The sequence below is a fragment of the Podarcis vaucheri genome (assembly GCF_965113315.1).
Source record: "Podarcis vaucheri genome assembly, chromosome: 7".
Classification (NCBI taxonomy): Eukaryota; Metazoa; Chordata; class Lepidosauria; order Squamata; family Lacertidae; genus Podarcis; species Podarcis vaucheri.
Window position 1 is genome coordinate 50,083,514 of NC_138765.1, and position 20,443 is coordinate 50,103,956.

A 20,443-nucleotide genomic window follows, 5' to 3' on the forward strand; every position below is an offset into this window, starting at 1 on the left:
AGACTCTCTCAGCTGATGCGGCTTGAATCCCTGAGCGGGAGAGAAAGAAGCTGGCTTCGGCAGCCGTTTGAGTCTCGCGCCTGCCGGCCGGTGGCCGTTTGCACTATGCGAGAGACTCGCCTCAGCGGCCGCCTGTCAGCAACTAAAACGCAGAAAGAGGCAGCCATGGCTACTCGGGGGAGCTCGCGCGAGGAGAAGCTGGAGACCCCACGGCGCCTGAGGCGGTCTCTGCGGTTGGAGATGAAGGTAAGATGAAGGTACCGGGCGGGGCAGCACGGACCCTAATTATCAGTTATAACAATTTTTTTTATCTCGCCCTTTCAGGATACGTATCTTTCCGAGCAGCATCCATGCACTTTTAAAAATGCACACATGTGAAACAATAAACATTTAGTACTGTAAGTCATAGGGAACTCAAGGGTTGGCCCTGAGGTTTAACAGGAGCAGACTGGTGATTTCTTCTTGCCCTCCTTCATCTCCTTTACAAAGGAGCTGGATTTTGTTTTATTTTTACTTCTTAGGTGTATATTCTACTATTATTGTACAGTGGTACCTCGGGTTACATATGCTTCAGGTTACAGACTCCGCTAACCCAGAAATAGTGCTTCAGGTTAAGAACTTTGCTTCAGGATGAGAAGAGAAATTGCGCAGCGGCAGCAGGAGGCCCCATTAGCTAAAGTGGTGCATCAGGTTAAGAACAGTTTCAGCTTAAGAACAGACCTCCAGAATGAATTAAGTACGTAACCTGAGGTACCACTGTATTATATCCTTCTTCCCCGCCCCCCCCCCAAGGAACTCAGGGCTACAAAGACGGTTCTGACAGCATTACCATTTTATCCTCATAACAGCCCTGTGAGGTATGTTAGGATGAGATACAGCATATTGTCCGTAATTACTCCAGTAAGCTTCGTGGCTGATAGGGGATCTGATCCTCCTCTTGGGCTGTATACGCACCATACGTTAAAAACAGGGCCCCCCCAACCATGGGTCTCTAGTTATTTATAGACTACAGTGCCCATAATCCCTGACCACTAGTCCTGCTAGCTAGGGATGATGGGAGTAGTAGTCTGAAAACAGTTGGCAATCCAGGGAAAACAAGTGTTTTCTGTTTGGGAAACACTGATTTAAAGCATTGTCGTCCCCACCCCCCAAGTTTGGGAAGTGTAGTTCACCCTTAACAGAGCTACTGCGAACAGTTTCCAGAATTCTTTGTGATGGCAGAAATGTGCTTTAAATGTATGGTGTGTACACAGCCCTTAGGCTGATGCTCTTAGCTGCTATATCACCTAGGTTGCTGAAGGAAATGGCATAACTTTGCAGCAGCCTGTTCCTAATGTGGTTACTTTACTCATAAATTAAGCCCTACATAGGTGTTGCAAGAGTGGGACCTGCTCCTGTGTTGAGCTTCTGTCATCACTTGAAAGAAGGGCATTTTTCACATACCTACAAATTATAACTGAATCATAAACTGGAGTTTAAAATGAGGTTGTAATCTTAAGTCTGATTTCTTGAATGTTTGCTAAAATCAAATGAAGGTGTTAGTGACTCATGTGCTTCATTTAAGTCCTCTTGGTGCTTACAAATTTATTAATTTATTACAAATTTATTAATATAAAATAAAATCCATTTTTTAAAGAAGCATACTCTAGTATAAACCAGCTATGTACAATAGAAATCTGAACTATAGACAACAGCTTGTTCTCTCTCATCAGTCCCAAAATAGAATTCAGGTAGCTGTTCAAAAGTTCCATACTCTCCCTGGGATTAGTAGGTAGACAGGAAAGGTAGAACTACTTGTCATCAGCATTTGGTGGCAGTACAAACCATTATTTCCCCCAGTAGCTTCATGTAGATTTTGAAGAGCTTGGTGGTATGATGGACTCTTGAAGCACCTCACAAGCCATAGGACACAGGGTGGAGAAGAACACACCCACCCACCACTGCACTACCTTCATCAGCATTACATCAGGGTCTTCTATGTAAATAAATAAAATGTTTGGGGGTTTTTTAATATGAGTATTTTACTTCATAAGAACAACCCCTAATCAGTCTGCGCAGTAACTATCAGACCTTACTTTAACCTATCAGTCATGGACATTTCATGTTTGTTTGTTTCTGTGGGACTGGTGTTGGACCCAAAGCAGAGAAAAGCAGAAATGAGAAACACTGAAAAGAAGAGCAGAAGACAGAATTGTCCGTTGCTCAGGTTCTTGTATTCCCATACTTAACCTCATTGTAATGGCTGCTGTTCAAAAGAAAGATCGTATATGGGAATCATTAAAGACATTCCCTCAGGAGGTGAAACAGTTTTCAAAAACATATGCACTGACATGGAGGATCTAGTTTCTAAAAGTGAAACAACAATAATACTCAGTTATAAATTAACAGATTTAATGTTCATATTTGTACTATTGTTTAGGAAATATCTGAAGAAGTAATCAATGGAAAACTTGATTTAGATCAATGGCTTATATTGGCCTTTTTCTTGTTAGTTTAAGGCACTTTGATTTAAATCCATTCAATCTAAGACATGCCCTTAGAATTCTGTTGTAACATAGAAGTGTGCTACCTGGCTTCAGGAGTGACTTTTTATCTCCCCAGGAGAGACCCTTCAGATCCATGGCCTATGAAAGACCTGGTGCCTCTATTTATACGGATTCAGTAACACCTCGAACTCTATTCAGGAAGGTTCTGGAGACCCGTAAGTAGGGGATAGAAGAATGTCTCTGGTGCTGTTGAGTAGAGGGAAGGGGCAGTCATAGGAAACAGCATTATACCAATAGACAATTGGTCCTATTAGTTCAATACAATTACTGACTGGCAACAGCTCCTCAGGGATGAAGAAGAATTCTGGACCTTCCTAGAAATGTTGGGGATTGAACCTAGGACCTTTTGTATAAAACCTTCTACCACTGACTTCGGCAGTATGGTTTTTTTGGTAAAGCTGCTACAGTATGTCCCAAAACTAGAAGACAGTTGTTACTCCTCCAAACAGCAGGGACAAAGTGTCATTTATATAAGTGTCAAAGCAAGTGAGGAGTAACCCACTTCAGTACAGTATACCATTCATCCTCTGAAAATAAATCTTCACATTAAGTTCAGTCTCCTGATGCATTTCTGAAATTAATATAAGTCTAATAAATTGAATATATCTGTCTGCCACTTTAAATATTCATTTAAAAAGTTTGTTTTGCACAATGCTATTTTGAGCATGATGTAAAGGACAAAGTCTTTTTTATGGTCACAGTCCAGTTAAATCTCTCTTGTCTATGGCAGTGTTACAGTCATTATTCTCTGCTTTAAAAGTGCAGTTAGACATATTTTTCCCACTCATCTTCTTGCTGCAATTTTAATTTGCTTGGAGTTCCATTAGAAATACAATTTGTCCTTGTATTCTTTTAACAGAACCAATAGTCTCCCCTCTTGTTCCTGAAAAACCTGATTCCCCCAAACCAGTGGAGACAGTAGTCCAAGCTCCTTTGGACAGTGTACCCTGCAGGTAACTAAACATGATTAAGGCTACAATCCTAAGCATATTTCTTTGTAAAATTCTTTTGAAAACCTGTAAATTTTGGCCAGGTTGTTTTCTTGTGTTCTTGCAATACATTATATTGTGCTCACTGACATTACGTAATGGAACCAAAATGTAGAAGTTTGAGGAATGACTATTCAGTTTGTAAGGGATGATGTGATGGATGCCAAAACGTTGAATAGCTGTTGAATGGTTGCTTTAGGCAAGTGGGGGCTGGAAGTTAACTTGCTTTGCTACTGGAAGAGGACCAAATTGAATCAACCAGCCACTTAAAATAACAGATGTTTTAAGGCAGGGATGAGGAGCCTGTGGCCCTTCAGAAGTTGTGTTGGACTTAAGTTCCCACCAGCCCCCACCAGTGTGGTCAGGAATGATGGCAGTTGTATTTCAAGAGTTGTTGTCTAACAGCATCTGGAGGGACACAGCCTGTCAAACTCTACTTAAAGAGGTAAGGGGGGGGAAATATTTTCAGAAGCTTAATAACAACCCCACTGCTTATGTGGCACCTCTTCTATTTTGAGACGCTTTCACAGAAGTAGGGCAACAAAAGTGCTGAGTGGCTAGAAGATGATGCGGGCAATAGTGGTGACATGGCATAAGACAGGTGGTTCTGAGACGGAACTTTCTGCACTTGGCTGGGAGAAAGGGAGAACAGCTCAATAACAAAATACTTGCAAATTTTATTTTAAGTTGGTGTGGGCTCACATTCCTTTATAATGTGCTATGAACACTGATGGTGCTACATAAATAATTTTAATTATAGCTAAAAGCAAACAGATTCTCTCTGCTCTTGTAAATAGTAGGTGGTCCTTGATTAGCAATGAAATATATAAAGCTTTTTTCCAGCAAGACCATACAGAGCACAGAAGTGTGATTAGACATGGATAATGACTTAGAGCATCTCAGCATGCTGCTAATATAGCTAGTATCCTGACATTTCATAAGAGTGTGATTTCTCACTGATGTTCTGTGCATGAAGCATGTTTGTATACTTGCTGACAAATGTTTTACTCCTTCTGAGTATACAGTTCTATCAGATTATGGCTACAGTCCTATCAACACTTTTCTGGAAATAAGCCTAAGTGAACAGTAGGACTTACCTCCCTGTAGGCTTATAAAGGATTGCATTGTAAAATGTCTTTTTTTTTCTCTTTGACTTTCCAATCTGAGCAGGCAGTTTTCCTGTAGGTATGGTCCCACTATGTCACTGACAGTAAGATTGAGCAGCTGTACAGCGGTGCCCCGCAAGACGAATGCCTCGCAAGACGGAAAACCCGCTAGACGAAAGGGTTTTCCGTTTTTGAGCTGCTTCGCAAGACGATTTTCCCTATGGGCTTGCTTTGCAAGACGAAAACGTCTTGCGAGTGTTCCGATTTTTTCCCGCTTCCCCCCTTTTTCTAAGCCGCTAATAGCCTTTTAGCCGCTAATCCGCTAAGCCTTTAATAGCCGCTAAACTGCTAATAGTGCTAATCCGGTAAGCCGCTAATAGGGTTGCTTCGCAAGACAAAAAAACAGCTAGACGAAGAGACTCGCGGAACGGATTAATTTCGTCTTGCGAGGCACCACTGTATGTTGGTATTGTGCAAGCTCTGCTCAGGTCACCCAATTATAGTGACACTAAACTTTAGGCCCTCATTTGTTCCTTAACTATGAAGGCAAATTCTTTCTTCAGCAAGGCTGGAGAAATGTTGGCATATTGCCTGGAAGTTGACATTAAACCATTTTCCTGACTGAAGACTGGCTTTGTCATCTTTCAGCAACCTAGAAATCCATTTGTCTGACTCTGCTCCCAAGGCTACATCTTGGACTGCACTGCTCAACACCAGGTCAAAAAAGAAGGTCCGTCTTTCTGTGTTTGAGAGAGCTGTGGATGAGCAACTTGCCTCAAGTGAGTGGGAGCATTGAAGGTTAGGGTGCACTAGAAAAGCTGAGGATTTTATGAATCTTATTGTTTGAAGGTCAGAGTAAAGTAAACTGTTAAATGAGTTGTCTGCTTCTCCATTGCTTTGGGGAGGTTATAACTTTAAGAAAACCAAATAGGAGAATGTCACCCTTGGGCTGCAATTCACTGACCAAGCTCAGTAATTTAGACACCAATAAAAGTAGGGTTATACCAATCTAACACTAATTTGAAATGGGGAATAGAACTACCTGATATACATTTGTGAAAATTATGTTACATTTAAGTCGTAACTATGAAGGAAAATGAGTTCCAAAAGGTTTGTTATATTATTTTTGTTCTGAGAATATCCTGGAACACCTTACTGTAACCTTGCTTGCCAAATGAAATTATAAACAGCAATGCACCACCAGGGTGGGGGTAGTAAAAGTGAAAAGCCGAAGTGATACTGCCTCTCTACATAAAAAACTCAGCACATGCTCTTCCTTTGACTAGTCAAGTGCCCAAATTTGGGGGGGGGGGGCAGCAGCAGCAGTGATGGCTAAAGAGGATAATTAGCCACTATATGTGTTGCAGATGAAGGAACACCAGTTCCTAAAACAACAAGCATTTTTTCTATAGCTGAAAACAATAGAATGAGATGTTCATGGTTTGCTGGTGCCTTAAGTCTGATATTTCATGGGTGTGCGCCCACAATTTTCGGCATCTGTGCAGACGCGATTTCCGGCGTCATGGAAGCGAGTCCCCACTGGTTTAGCGCAGCGTGCGGGGACTCGCCTTGGGGGCGGTTCATGGGCCGGTTAAACAATCCCTGTGGGCTGCTTGTGGCCCATGGAACTTAGGTTGCCTACCCCTGCTCTACTGCATTTTCTCCTTTTTGGATTACTTGTTTTATCATATTCTCTTTCTCTCTGTCTGAAGGGCGGGGGGAGTATCTGTTTTCTCCTTTCTAGTTTTCTGAAATTGCTCTTTGTCCCCTGCTGGTTATCTGCTTTTTGGCTTAAAAATGCGCATGTCATTCTTGTGCAGGGGCCGTACTAATCTTGGTAATGTTCCAATTTTAGTATATCTGTTGCCAAAGTGAAAATTTCTGCTTTCTGACATAACCCATCGCTCTTCCCAGTGACATGGAAAAGTCACAGCCACCTATTTGACAGACAAAAATGCATTAGAGTTGTTAAAGCTCTGAGTGCACTAAAGAGAATAACATCTGTTGCACGTAGCCTCTTCCACCATGCACTTCTTTACAATGAGACTGTGAGTGCTTCAGCAACTCCAGCATGTCCATGACCCAGCTAATGCTAGTTGCTTTTGCAAGTCCTTGACACAACCCTCTGTTGTGCCTGCCTTAAAGGATTTTACATCCATGCTCCTAGCATGAAGCTCCTCAACAGTCCTACCCAGCTAGAGCTAGTTGGTATTCAGCTTCTTGATGACATGGGTAAGACTGCTTCAATTCCAGACAGGACTTCATCCCCTTCATTTGTTAGCATAGAAAAATTGTCATTTGCATCCATATTTCTTGGTGAGTGGCTGTCTTCCACAGATTTTTCAGTGCCATTTTTTTATCCTAATGGTTGCATGAAGAATCCTGCCAGAATGTGGCATTTCCCTCTCATTTTCTTCAGTTAGACTTCTCCTTTCCCAGAACCAACCTTGGCACCAAATGCCTTTTCCCCAGCTTTCTGAAGGAGCAGTTTATTGGGGGGGGGGACCTTTGATTTTTGCTAGTCTGTCAGGCATGGGTTGTTTTCCTTCCTCAAAAAGACCTGTTGAATCGCTGTATATTTGCTTGGCCATAAACAGAAATGGAGGAAGCACTAGCAGGATAAGGGAAATATAAAAAAGGTGGTTTTATGATTCCTTGCCTCTCTAGGGCAAAATGAGGGCTTAACCAATTACAGTCATACCTCGGTTGTCGAACGCCTTGGTACTCTGATGTTTTGGTTCTCCAACACCTCAAACCCAGAAGTGAGTGTTCCACTTTGTGAATGTTCTTTGGAACCCAAACATCTGACAGGGCTTGCACAGCTTCTGATTGGCTGCAGGGACTCCCTGCAGCCAATCAGAGGCCATACTTTGGTTTCCGGACATTTTGGAAGTCGAATGGGCTTCCGGAACAGATTCCATTCAACTTCCAAGGTGGATGGATGCCTTGTTCACCTCTCCAGAGAAAAGTATGTTCAGGGTAACTATCCAAACTATACATAACTCACTCTGAGCTGTGAAGAGGAGCAGTATAAGTAAAATAAGTAATCCTTTGATGCATGGTCATATTTTTTAAAAAACTATGTTTCTCTCTCTAGTCTTAGAATGTGATATAATTGAACTTTTTCCAGCAGTAAAGCATAGTTTATTCATTAAATAATATTTCTGGAAAACTTGCATGCTTCATTAGCATAGCCATCTAAAACATGTCTTGACTTCTTTTTCAGATCATTCATTGTTGGACATCACATCTCAGTCAAAGTAAGTTATTTTTGCTCTGTGACTATGGTGTAACAACCGATTCTTCCCCTGCTGAGCAACATAAAGTCAGCATCTAGTATATTGTGGAAAGGGATGAAAGAACAATTACAAAATTTTATTGTATTATTTATTAAATCTCTCATCTGCCCTTCACCATAACGTCCCAAAGCAGGTTACAGGAATGATGACAGAAGTGTTGGAAGTACTTGGTTGAACTATAAGTCACTACATCCAGTATGCCTACATTCTGATGATCCTTCAACCCATGGTTTGAAGGGCTGGGAGTGAGCACCATAAAACTTCAAGATGATGAGCTTCCTCCTCCAATTTAGATAAAGAGAGGAGACTAGAAGCAGAAGTTTCTAATCTCCTCTTACCTATGTGGCAGAAAAGGGGAGTACATAAGCCCAAGGACTGAACTGCTTGCTTCTGATCCTTCAAATCATTATTTGGCACAGGGGTGGTTAATGCTTGGTTTGGAGGATTACGTTGTCTACTTGTGAATATCTAGGCAGCTTAAAACACCCTGTTTTTGAACACTGCCAAAATTTAAATGATATATGTGGGAGTGGGGTGCATTTGCTGAGGTAACTGAAATTCATTAGGTATTAATTAAATAGAAATTAAAATGGAATACATGGGGGAAGTAGCCATGTTTATCAGCTTTCTCTTTTTTTTACTTTCCTGCCCAGTGTTAGAGATTTCAGCTTGGTCTGCAGCATGGACAGGATGGGGAAAATCTGCCTATGCTACATCAGCCTTTCACACATAATGTCAATTTCTTGTTTCCTGCTTCAGAACCACAAATATCCAGATTTTGTGTGTGTGTGTGTGTGTGTGTTTTAAAGATACTGTTCCCTGAGTTTACAAGGTTTTCCTTGTGGCAATTCAGTAATGAATTTTCCCTGATTCCCACACTGCTAAAAAACATATTCATGGAAAAGGGTAACACAGCTGTCACTAAAGACCGCAATGACCCATTTTCTCACAGGGTCCTTGTTTTTATTTATTTGCATGGGGAGGGGGGTGTTGTTAACCTATGTGCAGAATTCCTAAAGGAATTCACAGCTGTTTGTTTAGCTGACTGAATTCTATGGCTGTGAGGGGTCTTTCACCAGCTACTTTGTGGGGTTTATCCGTCCACCCTAAATTGTGTTCTTTGAGCTTGGTTTGAGTATGGCTATGACAGTTGAGCTCCATGGGTCCAATGATATGGGAACTGTCGGCTCCATTGGGATTCAGTGAGAAAGATCAGAGTCCATTGGGAAGATGAATACAAGAGCCAGCTGGTGATTCCTTGTATAGGGCTCCCTGTTCATTATACTAACATGCAATAATGACCATTATTAGAGGGAAAGCAGTGCTAGATAAACAAGCAATATGTTTCATGTGCTCTGTTCCTATATTCTCAGGTCTCAGATCTCTTTTAGAACCCCACCACCATTGCGCTCTGCTGGGAAGAAAGGCTTAGTCCGTAGGCCAAAGAATTTCAGAGTTGTCACTGTGAAAGCTTTTGAAGATGGCATTGAACAAAACTTGCTGCAAACAAAAGGCTGTGAGTTTCCTTTGGTTCTTATTTGGACCAGGTGCCTGTGTCTATTCCAGTGCAGAAGGAAGTGTCTGAAAGTTGTAATGGTGGAGCATGGAATGATCAGACTGTTATCTCCATTTAAAAGGCTAATCCGTTTTTGATTTCTTTTTCTCAACAGCACAGAGCTACCTTGTGGCTCCAAGTATGTTATCAAATGATTCCTCAGCACAATTTGCTGATACAGAGTTGTTTGCCCAACCTGAGCTCAGCAGGCAGAGTGGAGCAGGGCTTTCTGCTGTTCATCCTCAGCTTCACCCGACAAGGCAGTCTTTAGCCAAAGGGAGTTTGCCATCTTCTATTCAGACACCCTGGCAGGGTGCAGAGACTGATACGGCTGCTGAAGTTGTGACAAAGAACAAAGGAAATATAAGTGAGTAGTCTACTTTTCCCCATCTGTCTATTTAACAAAAATCAGCTCATGCTTGTATTTTGCCTAGTAATGTGCCCAGCAGCAGAAATAACCAAAGAGGTCTTTTGCAAGGAGACCAGTGCACTGAACAATGCGCACTCCCTTTTGTGGAGGATTGTTGGAAACAATCAGAGCTAGTGCTAATGGTATTCTGGTGCCTTAGCCAAATATGTCTTGCAATGAACAGGCCATGTGTAGGCTTTGGAATATGTCAGTGAGAATAATTGCTGTGTCCTTCTGAACTCACCCATGAATACGGCTCAGATTAACACTGCAGAGAATTTCCATATTTAATATTTCTGAATTGACTAGAGAACAGTTAGAAGGTACACGATACAGTTTTGTTGCTGAAACTTAAGCAGGTCTGGCCCTGGGAAGTATTATAAGCCACTCTGAGCTCTGAAGAGGAAAAGTATAAGTGAATTAAATAAATATTTACACAGTACAGTGGTACCTCGATTTAAGGAACAGTCCTGTTTAAGTACAATTCGGTTTACGAACTCCACAAAACCGAAAATAGTGTCCCAGTTTGCAAACTTTACTTCGGTCTAAGAACGGAATCCGAATGGTGGAAGGGCAGTGGTGGCAGGAGGCCTCATTAGGGAAAGTGCGCCTCAGTTTCAGAACAGTTTCAGTTTCAGAACAGACTTCTGGAACCGATTAAATTCATAAACAGAGGTACCACTGTATTAATCATAAAGCATAGTTGATTCATTAAAAAATATTTTTATAAGATGTAGAATTTGCACACTTCACTACCATGGCCATTCAGTATATGCCTTGATCTGTTTTCTAGCTCATTCATTGTTGGACGACACTTCTCGGACAAAGTAAGTTATCTTTGCTCTGACTATGCTGTAACAACAATTCTTCCTCTACAGAACAACATAATGTCATCATCCAGTACATTGTCAACACTGATGAAAGAGGAATTATTATTTTTCTTATTTATTTGATTTCTTACCCACTTTTCATGATATGTACCTATTGAGGGCTACAACAGTGATGGCAGAGGTGCTGGATCTACTTGGTTGCTCTATATGCCACTACATTCAGTATGGCTTCATTCAGATGATCCTTCAAACAGTGATTTGGAGCACCAGGAGTGAGCACCAGAAAGTCTCAAGCTGATGAGCCTGTTTTCTCCCCGCTGCCCACCTGCAGGAAAAGGAAGAAGATTAGGAGAGGTTTCTAAATCTCTTATTTATCAGGCTAGATGGAGAGAGAAGTGAGTGCATAAGCCTAAGGCTTCTACTGCTTGTTCCTTATCCTTCATACCATGGTTTGGAGCAGGGATGGCTAAGCTGTGGCCTGTATACACAACCCCCAAGAATGTCTATGTCCCCCAAGCAATTTGGCTGCTGTATTGGATATTTGGGGGGAGGGGTTGTAACGTTTTGCAAAGCAGCAAGTGGTGCTGTTGAGCCCTTTAGGATCTTAGTTAGATTCACCTCATTGTCAGGTATTTGCATGAACAATGGCAGACACTGAAGCCAGCAAGGGAGAGCAAATAAGAACTACAAGTAAGTAGCTATAGAGCCTGATTTGGATGGGATGGAAGCAGGAGGAATCATGGAGCATGGCCAGGCTCCCCATCCACAGTTGTAATGCTGCCTTAGAACCATTGTTATTCTTTCACCAAAAGTAGCTGCACGGGAAGTAAGAAGCAGAGAAGGTCCCAATTTTTCCTTCATGGATTAGCAACAGGGAGAGGAAGCTGCAGGGTGCAGTTTCATGGTGTCTTGGGTGTGCATGTACTCCGGGGGTGAATGGAGCCCACCATGCACCAGTCCTTGCCGCCAGAGTGACACCAGCCCCAAGCCACTTGGCAAGGCTGGAATGATCCCAGCCTTGCAAAGTGGCTCCGGGAGGACAGCATGAGAAGGGCACAACAGCCATGCAGCCTTTGATCCCAGCCCCTTAAGGGCAAGGCTGAGATCAATGGGCACCTGGCTTCCTTCTCACCCTCCCTGAGCCAGTCCCGCTTTGCGAGGCTGGGATCTGATCAGATCCTAGCCTTGCAAAGCAGCACAGGTCTGGCTTGGGGAAGGCGTTGTAAGCAGCACACCCCTCAGAAAAAAGTGCCCAGGGTGATTGCCCTGACAGCCCCCCTCCCCCCGCCACACTATGCCCCTGGGAAGCTGGAACCAGTGCAAAAGCCTTTCCAAGCTATTTTCCTTGTTTCTGGAAACAGCTGTGAATGAAATTTTCAACTTGAATGTACATCGAAGGAATAAGGAAAGTAGAAGTGCAGTGATGTTGGATAGTACTTATTGAGGAAAGTGAAATTAATAAGCAATAAGGGTGAGAAAAGGCCATGGCTGCTTTTATGTGTGGCTCCCAGTGGGTTGGCCATGGGCCACTGTGGTCCTCTGTCTGAAAAAAGGATAACTATTCCCTGGTTTGGAGAATTGTCTGATTTTAACCTATGTGTGAATATTTAGACTGTTTTTGCACTGCTGAATAGTATCAGTGGCAGACCTTGGGATCTCAACTTTAAGTGGCACCCCGTGTGACACCAAAATTCAGCCCCTCTCCTCTGCCTCTCACTTTCCATTTTCCCTCATAATTGTGGCACCCCCAAGGCTCCATTGCCAGTGTGACTGAACTGGTTGCACTCCCCTAAATCCATCTCTGGTATCATAACACACACTGTGTGTCAGTAAAAGTTATCAACTTTCTATTCTTACTTTGCCTCCCCATAGTTAGGGATTTCTGCTTCATCAGCATTTGACACATGATATATACCAGGGGTTGTCATCCTGGTCCCTACCACCCACTAGTGGGCGTTTCAGGATTCTAGGTGAGCGGTAGGGGGTTCTACGGCACACGCTGAATCCTCCTTCCATCAAGCACTGGTGGGCGGTAAGGAAATTTTACCATCAAGAAAGATGCATTAGTGGGCGGTAGGTATAAAAAGGTTGACTACCCTGATATATACTGTCAATTTCCTTAGGTTATCTTGTTTCAGAGCCATAAACATCCAGAAGTTATTTTAGCTTTTAAATGAGTCTACAAGTAGAGTTTCCTTATGGTAAATTAATGGCTGAATTACCAAGTTTCCCTTATTCCCACAGTGTAAATAACATATTTGTGGATATGTTATTTATAACATATAATACAACTATCAGTAAGGACAGCAATGGTCCATTTCCTCAAAGGGTACTTACTCTTGTGTTGTTTCATTTTTATTTATCTGAAGGCATTATAGGAACATCAATAGGATTATAGTTACAGGAGATACAATTAAAAATCAGTATGAATATTTAAAGTGATGGATGTTCTTCACACCCATACCTAAATGAAGCTCATGATCCATTGGTGGTCTGAGGACCACAGTTGGGAGCCCCTGGTCTAAGTGATGTGTTTGAGTTAGCTTGGTGGATGAAACTGAAAGATGGGTTTGTCTTCTTTCAGGTTTCATGACACCTTTTTAAGGGCCTGTAGATTTTTTACTTGAGCTTTGATACCTTCAACAGGGGAGCTTGCCCTCTCACTCGCCCTCCCACTACTATGTAAGAACAGCTCTAATTTGCATATTCCTGCCTAGTGGAGTGAGTGGGAAGGACAACCTGTCCAAGGCTCACCTCTATTACCTACATAAAATGAAACTTTACGGTCGGTCCAATGCCACATTTGTCTACCCAGGATTGTGTTCTCTGAGCTTGGTTTGAGTATGGCTATGACAGTTGAGCGCCATGGGTCCAGTGATATGGTAATTGTTAGCTCCATTGGGATTCAGTGAGAAAGATCAGAGTCTGTTGGGAAGATGAATACAAGAGCCAGCTGGTGATTCCTTGTATATGGAGGGCTCCCTGTTCATTATACTAACATGCAACAATGACCATTATTAGAGGGAAAGCAGTGCTAGATAAACAAGCAATATGATTCATGTGCTCTGTTCCTATATTCTCAGGTCTCAGATCTCTTTTAGAACCCCACCACCATTGCGCTCTGCTGGGAAGAAAGGCTTAGTCCGTAGGCCAAAGAATTACAGAGGTGTTAATGTGAAAGCTTTTGAAGACGGCATTGAACAAAACTTGCTGCAAACAAAAGGCTGTGAGTTTCCTTTGGTTCTCATTTGGACCAGGTGCCTGTGTCTATTTGAGTAGCAACCTGTGAGTAGAGGGGAGATTAATATTCCAGTTCAGAAGGAAGTGTCTGAAAGTTGTAATGGTGGAACATGGAATGTTATCTCCATTTAAAAGGCTAATCCGTTTTTGATTTTTTTCCCCAACAGCACAGAGCTACCTTGTGGCTCCAAGTACATTATCAAATGATTCCTCAGCACAATTTGCTGATACAGAGTTGTTTGCCCAACCTGAGCTCAGCAGGCAGAGTGGAGCAGGGCTTTCTGCTGTTCATCCTCAGCTTCACCCGACAAGGCAGTCTTTAGCCAAAGGGAGTTTGCCATCTTCTATTCAGACACCCTGGCAGGGTGCAGAGAATGATTTGGCTGTTGAAGGAGTGACACAGAATGAACAAAAAGAGATATTCACACAATACACTGACTGTGTTGATGGGATTGAAGCTGTACTTGAGGAAAATGCTGCTAATCCAATGGAAGAGCATCAGCAGAGCCTGCAGGATAGTGAAGAAGGATTAATACGCCATCATCAAAAAAAGATGCTAAGGCAGAGCGCTGAACATGCAAATGGTTTGAAAGTTGGGTTCCAGGAAAGGACTGTTACTCCTGAAAGAGGGCAGCAAGAGAGCCTGCATGGGAACAGTGATATGGAACACTTCTTAAGTCCTGGAAATCATCTGCCCACCAGTAAGTAATCTGCAGTGGAAGTGAGGAAAGTTGAAGACTTTCACAACTAGCAATTGCATTAGTGTTTTATCTCCTCCCTTCCAGGTGATTTGGATGCTTCTCTTCTTGCTTCCAATACATTCATTTCCTCGCCATAAGAAATCTGCTATGACTCCTGGAGCACATCTGGGACAAGCTTAGCTAATACGAAAACCCTCCACCTTTCCCTTCCTCCTTTCCCTTATATATAAGGACAAACATTTAGGAGGTGTCTGTCAATTTGGGAATCTTCCTTCTGCCTATCTTTTGTATTTTCTGAACACCTGTAATGCCTCTCTAACTTAATTTTGCTATTGTTAATATAGACCCAGTAAGATCATCACCAAGATCTTTCTCCTTAAGCTTACTCTAACTTGTGTTTCGGTGTCACGATACAATTCATGAATTAATAATAAGAGTCATAGGTCTATATTAGCATTTGAGAATTTCTTCCACAGTCTATTATGGTTGATTGAGTCAAAAGCAGCAGATAGGTCAATAAAGGCAGCAAACAGGTTACTTTGTTCTGTTGAGTATATTTGTTGATGATATGAGCCAGTGTAACACACTGGTCAATAGTACTATATCCAGCTCTGAACCCTGCTTGTTCCTCATATAAGGTGTTATTTTCACTTAGCCAGTCTGTTAATTTGGTAAGCAGATGACGGGCATAGAGTTTGGAGGGGATGTTCAGCAGGCTAATGGGGCGATAATTTTGAGGGAGGGTTTTATCCCCTTTCTTATAAATTGGCACGATGATGTTCAATTTCCAGCCAGCTGGCATTTAAGCTGTATTATTTATATGGGTGTAGACTTTGGCCAAGATGGGTTGCCACCATTCCATATGTCTTAAATAGCTCTGGCGGCATCATGTCCTCGCCTGGCGCTTTATTTGATTTTAAACTCTCTATCAGAGATTTTATCTCTGCAGGAGTTACCACTTGCCATTCTGGAAGATTTGACTGATTGATGGTCACCTCGGCATCAAATTTTGTTTGCGGATCATAATGTTGCAGAGAACATATGTCTCAGGTGTGATCTCAGAAACTAAAATGGGATTGAGTAGTGCCAGTACCCAGAACATAATTCCATTTTTCTTGTGGAGATGAGACTCCAGAGGAATTTTTTTCATGTGCCTTCTCTGCTGAACTCCAGCAATACTGTCAAATCTAAAAACTATTTGGCAATATGTGAATGAATAGTAGCAGATCCAGGTGTATTGTGTGTGACTGTATTTCTAAAAGTTCTCTAAGATTTTATTTGTCACTGAATGAATACCTTATTTGCCTCTAACTTGTAGATATTCAGAACCCTCAAAGTACTAAAGCTGGAACTCCAAGCAAACGTGTAAGTAGAAAGAGATCTGAGCAGTTTGAGGGGCTACCAACAAAAGAAATGGACGGCGGAACCTCTCAAGAAAAAATGCTGGACCGAGAAACAATGGATGACATGGTTTCAGAAGCTGAAATGGATTCTGAAACTGAGGAGGTGTTAGAGACTGAAATGGATTCTGAGAATGTTGGTGAGAAGATTTGTTTTGGGAAGGGGAATGGAATTGTGGTTACTCATGGAAGTGTAGACAAATGGAATTTGAACTACCTGTTGGTGAGCTCATTCCTCCAGATTATCAGAACAGAACAGAGTATTTTAGGACTGTCACAGTGAGACTTATCAATGTACAGCCCTATTCTGGAGCATTACTTGTTCTTGAATTATTTCCTTGTAGATGTTCAGAACCCCCAAATTACTAAAGCTGCAACTCCAAGCAGACGTTTAAGTAGAAAGAGATCTGAGCAGTTTGAGAGGCTACCAACAAAAGAAATGGAAGACGGAACATCTCAAGGAAAAATGTTGGACCCAGAAACTATGGATGACATGGTTTCAGAAGCTGAAATGGATTCTGAAAATGAGGAGGTGTCAGAGACTGAAATGGATTCTGAGAATGTTGGTGAGAAGATTTGTTTTGGGAAGGGGAATGGAATTGTGGTTACTCATGGAAGTGTAGACAAATGGAATTTGAACTACCTGTTGGTGAGCTCATTCCTCCAGATTATCAGAACAGAACAGAGTATTTTAGGACTGTCACAGTGAGACTTATCAATGTACAGCCCTATTCTGGAGCATTACTTGTTCTTGAATTATTTCCTTGTAGATATTCAGAACCCCCAAAGTACTAAAGCTGCAACTCCAAGCAGACGTTTAAGTAGAAAGAGATCTGAGCAGTTTGAGAGGCTACCAACAAAAGAAATGGAAGACGGAACATCTCAAGGAAAAATGTTGGACCCAGAAACTATGGATGACATGGTTTCAGAAGCTGAAATGGATTCTGAAAATGAGGAGGTGTCAGAGACTGAAATGGATTCTGAGAATGTTGGTGAGAAGATTTGTTTTGGGAAGGGGAATGGAATTGTGGTTACTCATGGAAGTGTAGACAAATGGAATTTGAACTACCTGTTGGTGAGCTCATTCCTCCAGATTATCAGAACAGAACAGAACAGAGTATTTTAGGACTGTCACAGTGAGACTTATCAATGTACAGCCCTATTCTGGAGCATTACTTGTTCTTGAATTATTTCCTTATCTCAAACTCCCAGCAAGGATTCACAGCTAGACTTCTACCCAGTGCTAAGAAATCAGTTGCTGGTGAATCACTCAAGCCCTTGCTGTGGAGTATTAGGTCAGCGATGAAAAGGGAGGAAATCCCAAGTTGCTTCAAGCAACCCTATCTGTGACTCACCTACTGCCTTTCAGCCTACTCTTGAGTGCTTCTTGGAGATGGCATGCACAGGGCTTATCTTTTTTCTCTCCCATCAGACGTAACTGAAAAGACACCGGCATTTGTACGTACTAAAGTTGTCCAGTGTACACCACTGCTGTCTGCCCTACATGCTCCAAAAGTGGCTGCCTCCAGGTAACTATATAATTGCAATGGGATAGAATTTCAGCCTCGGCAACTGACTTCTATTAATCTGAAATAGCTGTTTTGCCTTATGCTGCCTATAGCATAAAAGGACTATACATTTGAGTGTCTGGTCTGCACAAGCATTGTAGCTTCTTGAGCTTCTTTGCAATGTTCAGTTTCTCAATGCAAGAAGTACATTGTGTTGCCTAGAAGTCATTTCCTCTGACCTGGAAGTCCTGCTCCAGCTCTCTATTTTTAATGGCTAGTTGCTGTTATTCAGTGATGGGTAAGCATTTTGCACATGCTTAATTTGACCTCAAACTATTCTTTAGCTTTTCTGATTTAATATCCTTGTCACAACAGTGCCTGAGATTGTAGCTGCTGATGCTAAAAAAGGTGTGGGAATGCAGATCTGCCAAGTATCTGTTAAATCTTTCTAGTGGAAACACAGGACTACTCCTTTTTTGACGGAGGCGATGTTATTGGGTTGTTTTTATTTTGATTATACTGTGGTTTTTATGTTGATCTTTTCTGTGAACCACCCTGAAACCTCCGGGTATAGGGTGGTATATAAATTCATTAAATAATAATACATAGGAATTCTGAATTTTCATACTACTTTGCCATTTCTGGCTATTATGTACATTATTTCTTCCCTTTCTGTGTACCTCTGTTGGTAGGCCAGTCACATTGTTACTAATTTACATGAAGCACTCACTCTTTTCAACATTAAACTAAGGTGAAACTTCTCTGAGGAAGTAAAACAGGAGGATTATGTGTTGTGTGTTGCATCTGTTCCTGTAGAGCTTGCTGCATACATTTAACATTTTTTTCCCTTGGAGGTCTCTTTCAAAACAGCATTCAGTTAAGCAGGCTACAAAGCCAGCTGCGAGGGCATGCAGAGGAAAACGTGAGCCGGCTCTCCCCAGCAAGTTTGTAAAAAATGTATTTGCCCACTGTGTGAAGATGCCAGTGGCCAAGGATGCTTTCAAGGCTGTGGAGAATTGGTGAGTAATGGTGAACACCTTTCATACCAATTAATGATGTGGGAGAAGAGGTTGCCAGCTGAACACTGTTGGACCAAGAAAACCAAAGTGTGGCTATAAGGCATGAAGGATGTTGTGCTGTCAGTTTCTATCATTGCCACACGTTTTGAGGACTGGGTCCTCTTGTTTTTCTTGTGGCCTTGCAGCATAGCCATCCCTTGGAATGTGGGAAGGCTGCAGCTTGCTTAACTTGCTTTTCGTATCCTTTTAGTGTGAACTTGTACTTTAAACAACTGAGTGATGACTTGGAAGCCTATGCAAATCATGCCAGAAGAAAGACTGTAGAGCCAGCTGATCTGGAGCTTCTCATGAGGCGGTAAAGGATGTTTAGTTTGTTGTTTCAAGGGCTCTTCATCAAATTGAAGGGATGTTCAAGTCCAGTGCTACTGAAGTTGTGTATATTTCTGAAAACAGATCTCTCAAACAGTAATTGACTAACAGAAGGGCATGCATACTTGAAGACTAACACTTTTTATAGAGTCCTGCGGCCTTCTGCAAGTCACTTTCCAGGCAGCTTTATTGCAAAGCAAGTAGTCTCTAACCTGGCCCTTGTTTTCCTTCAAGCAGACATGGGGTGTAGAAGTAGTCAAGACTACTTCATTGGTGTCTTTGAGTAAAATCTGTTCTGCTAAAGAAAGTTTTGAGGTCATTGTATTACAAGAACCTCTTTCCAATACCTGACATAAAAAAGAGGCAGTTGTGTGTATCATGGGGTATGCAGTACAAAAGGGAACTAAAATGGACATTTCAGCAGAGAGGAATGTGATGAAGAGGGACTGATAAATGCTAACTGGGCAGTCCCATCTTACACTTACACCCATCGTACTCAGTGCCAATGCCCAGCTTTGGACAAATGTCTGGTGAATGTGTTAAATTCAGAGCTGCTATTTGTGCCTGCTTTTGGAGATCCTTAAAAAAAACCTTGTGTGTGTGATCTCATTCAGACATAGGTTTGTGCTGTCACACATCATGTCCCCAATGCTCATTCATTCATTCTTGTCCCCAATGTTTTTAGTTTGACATGGTAAGCGATTTTTGTATACCCTGCCTTTATTTAAAATGTCTGTCTGGCCTCTCGATTATCTGAAGCTACAGTCACAGTTCATGAGGGCAATGATCAGAATGAACAAATTTAGCTGAGAACTCATTTTCTGCCTAATAGCAAATGGCAACCTGATAGTTATTTGAGTTATAGCCATAATGACCATTAGTTGTAAACAAACTTTATTTCCTAACTCATGTATTATTTTCTTCCCCTTTTTAATCCAGGCAAGGACTGATAACTGACAAGATTCCTTTAAATGTGCTGATAGAGCGTCACATGCCTCTGGAGTACAGGCAGCTGCTAATTCCTGTTGCCACTAGTGGAAATAAAGTGTTCCCTCCCATGCTATGATGAGATGCTGGTGACAATCTGTTCTCAATATGGGGAAAGGAATGCAGTTCCAGAAACACCCTGGGAGGCTCTAGAATTAGAACATTTACAGTACACCCAGCAAGTTCTCGGTACTTTACTTAAAAGACTCGGGGGAAAATCTCAATTATGAATAAAATAAGTATTCACTCTTTATACCTTTGTTTTCCTGTGCTACAGAAGCTTTCTTCATATTCCTATACAGTGGTTATAAATAAAGCAATGTTTTGCAGAGCACAAGTTCTGTATTTTATTTTGAAAAACTGATATGTATTACACAGTGTGCTGGAGGACTGAAGAGTCACAGAGGCTCAAGTGTGCCATCTTAAACTTCATAGCATAAAATTTTGCTCCACTGAAGGCTACACAAACACCTGATGAACTGCCT

General features: G+C 41.9%; 1 protein-coding gene across 3 annotated transcripts; it reads left to right on the top strand.

The window, feature by feature from the left end:
- On the top strand, positions 1 to 20,295 carry CENPT (centromere protein T). Of its 3 annotated transcripts, XM_082229300.1 has the most exons (17): positions 1 to 246; positions 2,602 to 2,701; positions 3,406 to 3,499; positions 5,290 to 5,420; positions 7,868 to 7,901; positions 9,314 to 9,456; positions 9,611 to 9,862; positions 10,698 to 10,731; positions 13,818 to 13,960; positions 14,142 to 14,675; positions 15,994 to 16,215; positions 16,420 to 16,641; positions 16,846 to 17,067; positions 17,508 to 17,604; positions 18,438 to 18,602; positions 18,853 to 18,957; positions 19,911 to 20,295. In XM_082229300.1, exons 1-17 carry the CDS (start codon positions 16 to 18, stop codon positions 20,035 to 20,037), a joined length of 2,856 nt encoding a protein of 951 aa, XP_082085426.1. In that variant the 5' UTR covers positions 1 to 15; the 3' UTR covers positions 20,038 to 20,295. The 3 variants fall into 3 exon arrangements, with proteins under 3 accessions (XP_082085426.1, XP_082085428.1, XP_082085427.1); XM_082229302.1 differs by lacking the exons at positions 15,994 to 16,215; positions 16,420 to 16,641; XM_082229301.1 differs by lacking the exons at positions 7,868 to 7,901; positions 9,314 to 9,456; positions 9,611 to 9,862.
- Positions 20,296 to 20,443: the final 148 nt, after the last annotated feature.

Excerpts from the sequence above, each read along its gene's own strand:
- CENPT (XM_082229300.1), top strand. The coding sequence starts at position 16 with ATGCGGCTTGAATCCCTGAGCGGGAGAGAAAGAAGCTGGCTTCGGCAG. Across the intron at positions 10,732-13,817 it reads GACGACACTTCTCGGACAAA|GTCTCAGATCTCTTTTAGAA; the intron begins GTAAGTTATCTT and ends CTATATTCTCAG. Across the intron at positions 18,958-19,910 it reads CTGGAGCTTCTCATGAGGCG|GCAAGGACTGATAACTGACA; the intron begins GTAAAGGATGTT and ends TTTTTAATCCAG.